The sequence below is a fragment of the Schistocerca gregaria genome, chromosome 8, assembly GCF_023897955.1.
Source record: "Schistocerca gregaria isolate iqSchGreg1 chromosome 8, iqSchGreg1.2, whole genome shotgun sequence".
Taxonomy (NCBI): domain Eukaryota; kingdom Metazoa; phylum Arthropoda; class Insecta; order Orthoptera; family Acrididae; genus Schistocerca; species Schistocerca gregaria.
Genome location: NC_064927.1, coordinates 504,453,854 through 504,466,673, shown reverse-complemented (window position 1 = coordinate 504,466,673; position 12,820 = coordinate 504,453,854). Strand labels below are relative to the sequence as shown.

The 12,820-nt window shown below is 42.6% G+C and overlaps 1 protein-coding gene across 2 annotated transcripts in view; it reads left to right on the top strand.

Annotated features, from left to right (window-relative positions):
• Positions 1 to 12,820, top strand: part of LOC126284898 (fructose-bisphosphate aldolase-like) — a 73,738-nt gene that overhangs the window by 26,921 nt on the left and 33,997 nt on the right. For both annotated transcript variants that reach the window (XM_049984161.1, XM_049984160.1), the window contains exons 2-4: positions 10,016 to 10,205; positions 12,212 to 12,407; positions 12,530 to 12,720. In XM_049984161.1, the coding sequence (XP_049840118.1) occupies positions 10,017 to 10,205; positions 12,212 to 12,407; positions 12,530 to 12,720 (576 nt within the window). In that variant the 5' untranslated portion in view covers position 10,016. The remainder of the gene's footprint in view (positions 1 to 10,015; positions 10,206 to 12,211; positions 12,408 to 12,529; positions 12,721 to 12,820) is intronic.

Below are 12,820 nucleotides of genomic sequence, written 5' to 3'. Positions count from 1 at the left end.
GCTTCCCTTTCATGTCCCTCGGCTCTTATAACTGCCATCTGCTTTCTGTATAAATTGTAAATAGCCTTCCGCTCCCTGTATTTCACCCCTGTAACCTTCAGAATTTGAAAGAGAGTATTCCAGTCAACATTGTCAAAAGCTTTCTCTAAGTCTACAAACGCTAGAAACGTAGGTTTGCCTTTCCTTAATCTTTCTTCTAAGATAAGTCGTAGGGTCAGTATTGCCTCACGTGTTCCAACATTTCTACGGAATCCAAACTGATCTTCCCCGAGGTCGGCTTCTACTAGTTTTTCCATTCGTCTGTAAAGAATTCGTGTTAGTATTTTGCAGCTGTGACTTATTAAACTGATTGTTCGGTAATTTTCACATCTGTCAACACCTGCTTTCTTTGGGATTAGAGTTATTATATTCTCCTTGAAGTCTGAGGGAATTTCGCCTGTCTCATAAATCTTGGTCAACAGATGGTAGAGTTTTGTCAGGTCTGGCTTTCCCAAGGCTGTCAGTAGTTCTAATGGAATGTTGTCTACTCCCGGGACCTTGTTTCGACTTAGGTCTTCAGTGCTCTGACAAACTCCTTACGCAGTATCATATCTCCCATTTCATCTACATCGTCTTCCATTTCCATAATATTGTTCTCAAGAACATCGCCCCTGTATAGACCCTCTATATACTCCTTCCACTTTTCTGCTTTCTCTTCTTTGCTTATAACTGGGTTTCCATCTGAGCTCTTGATATTCATACAAGTGGTTCTCTTTTCTCCAAAGGTCTCTTTAATTTTCCTGTAGGCAGTATATATCTGACCCCTCGTGAGATAAGCCTCTACATCCTTACATTTGTCCTCTAGCCATTCCTACTTAGCCATTTTGCACTTCCTGTCGATCTCATTTTTCAGACGTTTTTATTCCTTTTTGCTTGCTTCAATTACTGCATTTTTGTATTTTCTCCTTTCGTCAATTTAATTCGATATCTCTTCTGTTACCCAAGGATTTCTACTAGCCCTTGTCTTTTTACGTACTTGTCCCTCTGCTGCCTTCACTATTTCATTCCTCAAAGTTACCCATTCTTCTTCTACTGTATTTCTTTCCCCCATTCCTGTCAATTGTTCCCTTATGCTCTCGCTGAAACTCCGTACAACCTCTGGTTCTTTCTGTTTATCCGGGTCCCATCTCCTTAAATTCCCACCTTTTTGCAGTTTCTTCAGTTTCAATCCACAGGTCATAAAAAATACACTCCTGGAAACTGAAATAAGAACACCGTGAATTCATTGTCCCAGGAAGGGGAAACTTTATTGACACATACCTGGGGTCAGATACATCACATGATCACACTGACAGAACCACAGGCACATAGACACAGGCAACAGAGCATGCACAATGTCGGCACTAGGACAGTGTATATCCACCTTTCGCAGCAATGCAGGCTGCTATTCTCCCATGGAGACGATCGTAGAGATGCTGGATGTAGTCCTGTGGAACGGCTTGCCATGCCATTTCCACCTGGCGCCTCAGTTGGACCAGCGTTCGTGCTGGACGTGCAGACCGCTTGAGACGACGCTTCATCCAGTCCCAACCATGCTCAATGGGGGACAGATCCGGAGATCTTGCTGGCCAGGGTAGTTGACTTACACCTTCTAGAGCACGTTGGGTGGCACGGGATACATGCGGACGTGCGTTGTCCTGTTTGAACAGCAAGTTCCCTTGCCGGTCTAGGAATGGTAGAACGATGGGTTCGATGACGGTTTGGATGTACAGGGCACTATTCAGTGTCCCCTCGACGATCACCAGAGGTATACGGCCAGTGTAGGAGATCGCTCCCCACACCACGATGCCGGGTGTTGGCCCTGTGTGCCTCGGTCGTATGCAGTCCTGATTGTGGCGCTCACCTGCACGGCGCCAAACACGCATACGACCATCATTGGCACCAAGGCAGAAGCGACTCTCATCGCTGAAGACGACACGTCTCCATTCGTCCCTCCGTTCACGCCTGTCGCGACACCACTGGAGGCGGGCTGCACGATGTTGGGGCGTGAGCGTAAGACGGCCTAACGGTGCGGGACCGTAGCCCAGCTTCATGGAGACGGTTTTGAATGGTCCTCGCCGATACCCCAGGAGCAACAGTGTCCCTAATTTGCTGGGAAGTGGCGGTGCGGTCCCCCACGGCACTGCGTAGGATCCTACGGTCTTGGCGTGCATCCGTGCGTCGCTGCGGTCCGGTCCCAGGTCGACAGGCACGTGCACCTTCCGCCGACCACTGGCGACAACATCGATGTACTGTGGAGACCTCACGCCCCACGTGTTGAGCAATTCGGCGGTACGTCCACCCGGCCTCCCGCATGCCCACTATACGCCCTCGCTCAAAGTCCGTCAACTGCACATACGGTTCACGTCCACGCTGTCGCGGCATGCTACCAGTGTTAAAGACTGCGATGGAGCTCCGTATGCCACGGCAAACTGGCTGACACTGACGGCGGCGGTGCACAAATGCTGCGCAGCTAGCGCCATTCGACGGCCAACACCGCGGTTCCTGGTGTGTCCGCTGTGCCGTGCGTGTGATCATTGCTTGTACAGCCCTCTCGCAGTGTCCGGAGCAAGTATGGTGGGTCTGACACACCGGTGTCAGTGTGTTCTTTTTTCCATTTCAAGGAGTGTAGATTGTTTTCAGAGTCCACATCTGCCCCTGGAAATGTCTTACAATTTAAAACGTGGTTCCTAAATCTCTGTCTTACCATTATATAATCTGTCTGAAACCTTCTAGTATCTCTAGGGTTCTTCCATGTATGTAGCCTTCTTTCATTACTCTTGAACCAAGTGTTAGCTATGATTAAGTTATGCTCTGTGCAAAATTCTACCAGGCGGCTTCCTTACATAACATGTTTCAGTCCAATAATGACTATATACTGTTGATGTTTTTAAAATCTTACGCATCTGTGTGTTGCTAAAAGTGTGGGTTAGCGCACGTTATATTTGGATGGAAAAGGGGGGGGAGGGTGTAGTAATAAACTGTGATACCCTCACCTCCCCACGCCCTCTCCGGAACCGAAATGTAGAAACACATGATTGTATGAGCGCAGCAAGGATTGGTTCAAGAAAAAAAGCTGGCAAAGATTACACTTACACATCTACATCCGTAATCTGGGGTCCATTTTGTTTTTTTGTTTTCTGAAGTACACAGTTTTATCTTTCCGAATATTTGAAGGTAGCTGTCAGTATTTGCAACACTTTGAAATCTTGTTACAATCTGACTGAATGTTTGTGCATCTTTTTCACATAGAATTTAATTCAAGGAAACTCCAACAATTGGAAAAAGTTTATGGTTACCAGTAATATCGCCTGCTAGGTCATTAATATACAACATGAAGGGCCACAGTACACTGCCCTAGAGCAGGCTGGAGTCGCCTGTACTTTTGATCCAAGATAACATCCTGCATCCTGTCTAGCAAAACGTCTGCAGCTATCTTGATGTATGAATGAATACTGTGTGCAAAAGTATTCAGTTTGGCCAATCAGCACAGTTCTTACAAAAACACAGCACACGCAACGTCAACAACACGTTTCTTGAACCCTTGTCTATGTATCTGAGCAAAGTGGCACAGTGGTAGCACACTGCACTCTTTTTTTGGGTGGAAGGCAGTTGAAATTCGTGTCAGATCGTCCTTATTTCCCTAAATCATTTGATTTGAATGTTGACAAGGTTCCTTTGAAAGATTGTGGCCAATTTCCATATCCATCCTTCCCTATTCTTTTCAAATGACTTAGACGTGAAGTTAAACCCAATCTTCTTTCTTTACCTATGTATCTCTCTAATAAATCATAAAAATATGTAGACATACCAATTATCAAAAGACTGTGAGAAAATGCATCACTGAAACAACAACGCAGTGTGTACCAGTGCAGGGACCTTCTCCTGTTGTATTAGGGTGGAGAAAAATTGTACGAAATTTTAACCCTGGGTAGCTGATGCCAGTAGAAACTAAAATTACTAATGTTGCGTAGGTCGACGACGTGCCATTTTTGGAGCCGCGCGCTCCGACATGCCGTGGGATTGCCCAGTTGCCGTTCGTCGATTGACGGGCAACGCTATGACTGTCGGTTCCAATCGGAGCGTATGGCGCCAAGTTTCCGTAGTTAAAAAATTGTGCATTGTCGATCTACACAACATCAATAGTTTTGGTTCGTACTGGTATCAGCTATCCAGGGTTAAAATTTCGTGACACAATTTTTCTCCACCCTGTATAAGTGACATCTCTATTATAATTACACATCCAAGTCTTGCTTCTCTGCTATCTTATGGTGATGATGAGAAGAAATTAGCACATTTTTCAAAGCAAGGACCAACAGAAGTGACAAAAGTTTAGTAACCAGTGTCTTAAATTGAATACCGTAAAACTTTAGTTGCTGGAGTTCAAAGCAGGCATCTCGTCCTGCAGACATATAAATGATACCTGTACAATTTTGTATAAACACAGTGAAGGTTGTTAATTTCTTGGTTTGTCTTTGGATGAAAATCTTCGGTGGGAAAACAATGTAAATTTTATTTGTAGGAAATGAAGCAGCGCGTTATACTTGCTTTTCTAATGGTCCAAAATATTATCTAGAGAGAAGGGGAAAACATGGCGGCGAGTAGAGAAGCAGTAGTAAGGTGCTCCGGGAAAAAGTATATTTCACCGATATAAAATGTATTCTATCCAGTGAAAGTCTTCTAAATGGATTAAGACTGTGTTCAGCGGGTCAAAAGTGGATTCATACAAAATGTGCCAAACGCTTCGTCGCAGTGAACATGAAAAGTGACAAGGGGGAAATTAGCTACTGTTGTTTTCAATGCACAGGAAGGAAACGCTGGCTGTGCACAAGAACAGGACGTACTTCAAAAGGTAAGGACAATTTGTGACTGTGGAGTAATCAGTTGTTGTTTACGATCAATGTGTTTATTAAAACAAGCAAATACGCAGGAAGAAAACGTCGTACAAACTCTAGATCAGGATCTACTGCAAGCTAAAGAGCATACAAAGAACCTAGAAAAATCGATCAGGGAACTAAAACAAAAACAAAAAGTGGAAAATGAGTCATTTGCCAGTCCTATAATGAGCTGGCATGTGAAACAAGGGGTAAATTGGGATCTTAAACAAAAAAAGAAGTGGAAATCGAGCAGAGTACTAGGCATAAAATAACCTGGCGTGTGAAACAGTGTAAAAATCAACACGATCTGAAAACAACGAATAAAGTTGAGCTTCCTGACACCAGTGAAGACTCGATCAAACAGGGAACTAAAAGTAAGGATCATATGTATGAGACAAGTGAGAATAATAGAAATAAAAGTGACGTATACATCTTCTCAGACAGCCACGGAAGAATCTTAGCAGAAAAAATAGCCAATATGCAAAACAATCTAAAAGTAAGCGGAATCACCAAGCCAGGCGCACCATGAAGTGAAGTGTTGAAATCCTGTGAAATATCTGTAACAAAAGGTGCGAAATGTGTCATTATAGGTGGAGGCAACGACATTTATAGAAACGAAAGTATCAATGCAAGAAGAGTACTGAGGGAAACTCTAGGGAAAGCTACTCATTCTGAAGTATATGTGTTAAGCATTCCTCAAAGACGCGACTTGATGGTCGAGTCCTGCGTAAATTAAGATTACCAGAACAAATAGAATATTTAGGAAGATATGTAGCAGCTTCCCAAATGTGACTTTCATAAATGCAACAAGCTCACAAAGAGAGCATTTCACAAGGCATGGTTTACACAGAAACAACCGCAGAAAAACTATTCTGTGCAAAGAAATTTTGGAAAAATTTGACAAACTACAAGGGCAGACACATACACACACACACACCCATAATACTACCAATGAAGGGAGAGGCAGGAAAGTCTCCACTGTGCCATATAAAAGAAAAAGAAACAACATCAACACCAACAGAAGCAGATCCACAAACCTCACCATGCCCGATAGAGGAAAAAGAAGCAACATCATGAGCAACAGAAGAGGACCCAGTACCCCCACCCCCAAAAGAGGAACAGATAACGCAAACAACAGGAAAAGAAGTAAGGTCATCAGAGACCCGACAAGTAAGATATGGGAGGGGAGAAAGAAAAAAGGAACCTATCAGGGATCAGGACTTCCTATATAATGAAGCCGGAAACTGGCCAACCTACAAGAGGCTGTCATCGAAGGAATCTCAGGATTTCCAGTAGCCCAAGACCAGCATTGCCACAACATAGCAGACAATCTGAGAAGCACACCAGTACTAGAGTGTCAAAACCAGATGTACCCAGAGACGACAAAACCAGGAGAAAATGAAGGGAGAAAAAACTTGAAGATAATGTTATGGAATGTAGAAGGATTAAAAACGTAGCATGCATAGCTCCAACAGACTTTCTCGAAGGTTATGACGTTGCAATATTCACATAAACTTTTCTCACAGATCATTGGCAACACCCTAAATTCTATAGCATAAATATGCTGGCAAAGGAAGAAGAAAGGGGGCGACCCCAAGGGGGAATAACAGTCCTAATGAAACCGAGGATAACACCAATTATAGCGACAACAGAACTAAATCACTCCATTCTAATAGAAGTAAAACACATCACAATATTAGCGACCTACTTCCAGCCAAGCGAATCGGCCATAGACATAATCGATGAACTGGACCAACAAATAAGACGGAGCAAGAAAGACATCCCTTTACTTACCGCAGGGGATTTAAACTGTCGGTTGGGTGTACAGAATCACAAAACAAAATTAGTAATCGAATCACTACAAGAAGAAGGCCTCATCCTGCTAAACGGCACAAACGTCCCTACGTACTTCTGCCATAATGGCAAAAGTGCTATTTATATCGCCCTCATAAGAGGAAACATAAAATGGGACATAAGCCCACTTTGGAATGCAAACCACACGCCTATAAGAAAACACATCCCGACGAACATAGCCATACAATGTGATTGGAAGGCAAGAGAGAACCAAGAGAAGAGACCGCTCTCGAGGAGACTGGATCCAAGGAAAGTGGAAGAACACCACGACCATATGGAACAAATTGAGTCCTTAATCGACAACTAAAAAGTAGAGGAGGCAGCACTTGAACTGGAGAAACTCTTAAAGCAAGCAGCTACCCCCAGGAGAGTGAGAAGAGCTAAACCACGGTTCGATCAAGAGTGTTATCAGCAAAGAAAAGAAGTACTCCAAGCTTTACACCGACTAAAAACGGATACTGGCAATCACTCACTACTACAAACATACGCTGAGAAATAAGATCCTACAAAACACTAGCAAGGGAGAAGAGAATGGCACACAGGGAATCTGACGTTCATCTGTTGTAGAAATTTAGAACATGTTTTTTGCTCGAGTATCATGTCATTTTTAGAAACCCAGAATCTACTCTGTAGGAATCAACATGGATTCTGGAAACAGTGATCGTGTGAGACCCAACTCGCTTTATTTGTTCACGAGACCCAGAAATTATTAGATACAGGCTCCCAGGTAGATGCTATTTTCCTAAACTTCCGGAAGGTGTTCGATACAGTTCCGCACTGTCACCTGATAAACAAAGTAAGAGCCTACGGAATATCAGACCAGCTGTGTGGCTGGATTGAAGAGTTTTTAGCAAACAGAACACAGCATGTTGTTATCAATAGAGAGAGGTCTACAGAAGTTAAAGTAACCTCTGACGTGCCAGATGGGAGTGTTGTGGGACCATTGCTTTTCACAATATATATAAATGACCTAGTAGATAGTGTCGGAAGTTCCATGCGACTTTTCGCGGATGATGCTGTAGTATACAGAGAAGCTGCAGCATTAGAAAATTGTAGCGAAATGCAGGAAGATCTGCAGCGGATAGGCTCTTGGTGTAGGGAGTGGCAACTGACCCTTAACATAGACAAATGTAATGTATAGCGAATACGTAGAAAGAAGGATCCTTTATTGTATGATTATATGATAGCGGAACAAACACTGGTAGCAGTTACTTCTGTTAAATATCTGGGAGTATGCGTGCGGAACGATTTGAAATGGAATCAACATATAAAATTAATTGTTGGAAAGGCGGGTACCAGGTTGAGATTCATTGGGAGAATCCTTAGAAAATGTAGTCCATCAACAAAGGAGGTGGCTTACAAAACACTCGTTCGACCTATACTTGAGTATTGCTCATCAGTGTGGAATCCGTACCAGGTCGGTTTGATGGAGGAGATAGAGAAGATCCAAAGAAGAGCGGCACGTTTCGTCACAGGGTTATTTGGTAACCGTGATAGCGTTACGGAGATGTTTAGCAAACTCAAGTGGCAGACTCTGCAAGAGAGGCGCTCTGCAACATGGTGTAGCTTGCTTGCCAGGTTTCGAGAGGGTGCGTTTCTGGATGAGGTGTCGAATATACTGCTTCCCCCTACTTATACCTCCCGTGGAGATCACAAATGTAAAATTAGAGAGATTTGAGCCCACATGGAAGCTTTCAGACAGTTGTTCTTCCCCCGAACCATACACGACTGGAACAGAAAAGGGAGGTAATGACAGTGGCACGTAAAGTGCCCTCCGCCACACACCGTTGGGTGGCTTGTGGGGTATGAATGTAGATGTAGATGTAGATGTATACGAGTCAACATACGAACACGTAGGGGTAGTCTACTGTGGAGCTTATTACTCTACATAGTACAGTAATTGCGATGACATCCAGTGAAGCTCATGTCCCCTGGATGTAAGAGGTAGGTGCCTGCAAAGAGGCTGGACCATCAGGAGGCATCCTGGCAGTGTGCAGCATTGCACGGATGATGGACTGACAATGCCAGGTACTCCACAAAGGCACTGACTACACCAGCTTGTCGCAGCCCACAATACCGGCTGAAGCCAGCCCTACGGAACAGAATGAGGCGTGCTGAGACGTGCAGAATCACACTGTGGACTCAATGTGGAGTAAATTACTTGTGCCAGCAGCAGTATCTGCTCACACAAGCAGTGGCGGGCAGTGAGGTGACTAAACACACGAGTGAGCCCCAGGGTAGCAGGTTGGCAGCAACTGAGCTAGGCCCACAGTTGGCCCAGTAATATGAGGGCACCAAGTCCACAGCACTGTCTCGGTGCAAACTGCAGGTTCACACCTAGTAGTAGCAGTGTCTGGAGGTGGTGACTTGTTGATGCACGTACAATCTTATTAGACTGTCGTAAGCCTCCATTGGGACCAGTGGCTGCCAGACTGCTATACCTTCGACTAGAAATCATGGGTATTTAAACAGATTTGGTACATCTTCATTTTGCTGAAGCATCGGTTTCTGTAATGCGAGCTGTCACACAACCGAGGCTCAGACCTGAAGCAATTAGATCGACGATGCTGCAGTGGTTTTGCTGTTCTGTTGCATCAATGCTGTTATGCCTTTGGTGCCTTTGCTTGGCTGGTGTAGCATGTGGTAATCATCTTGATGCCTTGGAGACATGCAGTAATTGTAATTTCAGCAGATAGCCTCTGATGTAACTGCATCTGGTTGGCTTCAGTCAAGTCTGCTTTCACAGCCTCTTGCCTTAATTGTGGCAGCGTCACAATATTATTTAGTCACATTCAGAAACAGTTGTTACACTACAGTGTGATAACTAAAGGCAAAAGAAATGTAAGTAAAAAAAGACTCCCCTTCATTTATTTGATTACTGTCCATTGTTGCCAACAATCTATGTGTGTATTGTCAGTCACACCTCCCCTCGTCTCTGACTTCTCTACTATCTGTTTCTATCTCTTTTAACACCTTTCATACCCTACTTCATTCATTGTTGGCATTTCTGTGAAGATTTCCCCTTCACCCAGTCATCTCTCATCTCCTGTGTGGCTGCCCCATCTAATTCATAATTAGTTCCATTTCACCTGCATCTTTCCTCAATTTTATCAGAAGAAGGACCCTCTCATTTTGCAAGCCACCTTTTCTGTGAGCTTTTCTTCCTGTGGACATTTGCAGTTGATCAACAGATAGATTTTATAGTTATATTCCAGCTTAACAATCTGCTTTACTAGTCTGACTAAAAATGTGTGATTCCATTTCAGAATGCCTACTAACTTCAACTATCCACCTCCTGAACTGCGGAAGGAGCTGCAGCAGATTGCTGATGCTCTTGTGGCACCTGGAAAGGGCATCCTCGCTGCTGATGAGGGTCCCCCAACCCTTGCAGCACGCTTTGCTAATGCCACCACTGGTTTTGAGAACACAGAGGACAATAGACGGCGTTACAGGCAGGTCAGTCTTGTGAATTAATGTCATTTCTGTCAAAAGAATACTAATTCTGTAAATAGAGGACAAAATGAATGTGTAAAACTAACAGGAAAGCAACTAAACAAAAAATCTTTGGTTTAATCACTTACATTAGCAGCTACTTAACTTTGTTAATGTATATTGTGATCTATTATGTATTACTTCATGATAGGATCAATGGAACACAACAAATCAGTTATTCCATTGAAAATTGCCAGACTACAGTAGTTATTTATAAATTCTACAGAAATGTAGTTTTATTTATAACAAATGTTTTCATTGGTCAGGTCGACAACAGTACTTTTCAGTTCTTGAAGCTAATCACCCACATAATTTGTAGATAGGACTAATGAGACACATTTTTTTAAAATTTCTATCAAATGTTTTAAATCTATCACCAGCTTGTTATAGATACTTCAAGAGAATGCTGGATTCTGCTCTGAATCATAGATGGAAAGGTCAGGTTTACATAGAAATTGTTTAATCATTTTTTGTTATTGTGCTTTCGTCACTCTCTTATGCCTGACTCCATAGCTTAATATACACTGAAGAGCCAAATATACTGGACCACCTGCCTAATATTGTGTAGGGCCACCACGAGTACGCAGAAGTGCCACAAGATGACGTGGCATGGACTCGACTAATATCTGAAGTTGTGCTGGATGGAATTGACACCATTAATCCTTCAAGGCTGTCCATAAATCCGTAAATGTATGAGGGGGTGGAGTGCATGAGTAGACAGCAAATTATTAGGATTAAATAGTGATAAAATCCTACACTGAAGTACCAAAGAAACTGGTATAGGCATGCGTATTCAGATACAGAGATATGTAAACAGGCAGAATGCGATGCCACACTCAGTAGCGCCTATATAACACAAGTGTCTGGTGCAGTGGTTAGATTGGTTACTGCTGCTGCAATGGTAGGTTATCAAGATTTAAGTGAGTCTGAATGTAGTGTTATAGTTGACACATGAGTGATGGGACACAGCATCTCTGAGGTAGTGGTGAAATGGGGATTTTCCCATATGACCATTTTACGAGTGTACCATGAATATCAGGAATCTGGTAAAACATCAAATTTGTGATATCGCTGTGGCTGGAAACAGATCCTGCAAGAACATGGCCAACAACGACTGAATATTTTTTATCTGTCATTCTTTTGTCTAGTACCATGGTTTCCTCCTGACAGAGAAGACAATTTTGCTCCTGTGCTACTCATCTAGGGCATGAATAATACACCAAGATACTTCCTATTGTGATTTTTTCATGACTACTGTCTGGCCTTCTGCACTAATACCTGACCATTTCAAACTGTTCTCTACATAAGGAATTTAGACACAGCTTTGCCATTCAGTAGTAATGATCTGCCCCTTAGCACTCTCACAGTCTGAGCTATACTTGCTGGTGCATTTTTTTCAGTAGTTCCTAATGTGACATGGACTTGCTCCCATTGCTGCTGAATTACCAACACTAGTTGACAGATAAGGACTTGTAAATACTTATTCTTTTCTGTGATTAGTTTCTGGAATGAAACTTTAGCCATTTGGTGGGTCCTCAGTTTCATCCCACATTTTATGTCTCCTCAAATCTTCATTCTTCATTCACTTTTTCTTTTTCTTTTATAGATCCTATTGATGTACCATTCCTCATGAGATGACTATAAAATCAGTTGTGATTTGTAGTTGTGGGAGCTCTTTCTCCAAACCATGTTTATGTTCTAAGTGTTTTACACAACTATTCTGTGTACAATAAAGTACATGAGGAAAACATGTTAAATACATAATTACATAAATAGTCATGGCTGAAACATAGGAACACAGGAAGATAATTGCTTAAATGCATAGAGAGAGATCCATCATAGATTTTCTGTCACTCTATTTGATCTTTGTGGGAACTCTTTGATAATAAAGATATTTTCTAACTTAATTTAATGAATGAACAATGCCAGATTCCTTTGTCTGTAACATGCTGTTCTTTTTGTGTCTCCAGCTGCTGTTCACAACAGATCTTTCGATAGGTGATTACGTTGCAGGAGTTATTCTGACTCATGAAACGCTGTACCAGAAGGCTGATGATGGAACTCCTTTTGTTGAGCTGCTCAGAAGACGTAACATAATTCCAGGCATAAATCTTGATAAAGGACATGTTCAGCTGTTTGGTACAGAAAATGAGTGCACTACACAGGGTAAGATTAATACTAAATATGTGATAATTCTTTACAGTCCTTTTTCTACAATGTCAATGAGGTATTTTGTTAATATGCTTTTGAACAAGTCATGTGTTGATGTATATTGTTACTTACCTCAGGACTGGATGATCTGGCAAAGAGGTGTGAACAATATAAAAAGGATGGTTGCCATTTTGCCAAGTGGCGCTGTGCTCTAAGAATTGGCCGTGGTACACCTTCTTCACTAGCTGTCAAAGAAAATGCAAATGTACTGGCCCGCTATGCCTCCATCTGCCAAGCTAATGGCATTGTACCAATTGTGGAACCTGAGGTAAGTTCTTGTGTTACTCTTAAGGACAGTATACGAAATGAAAGGAGAACAAATGACAATGGATTTTGAGCATTTTAATCTTATTTTAATTTTCCCCCTT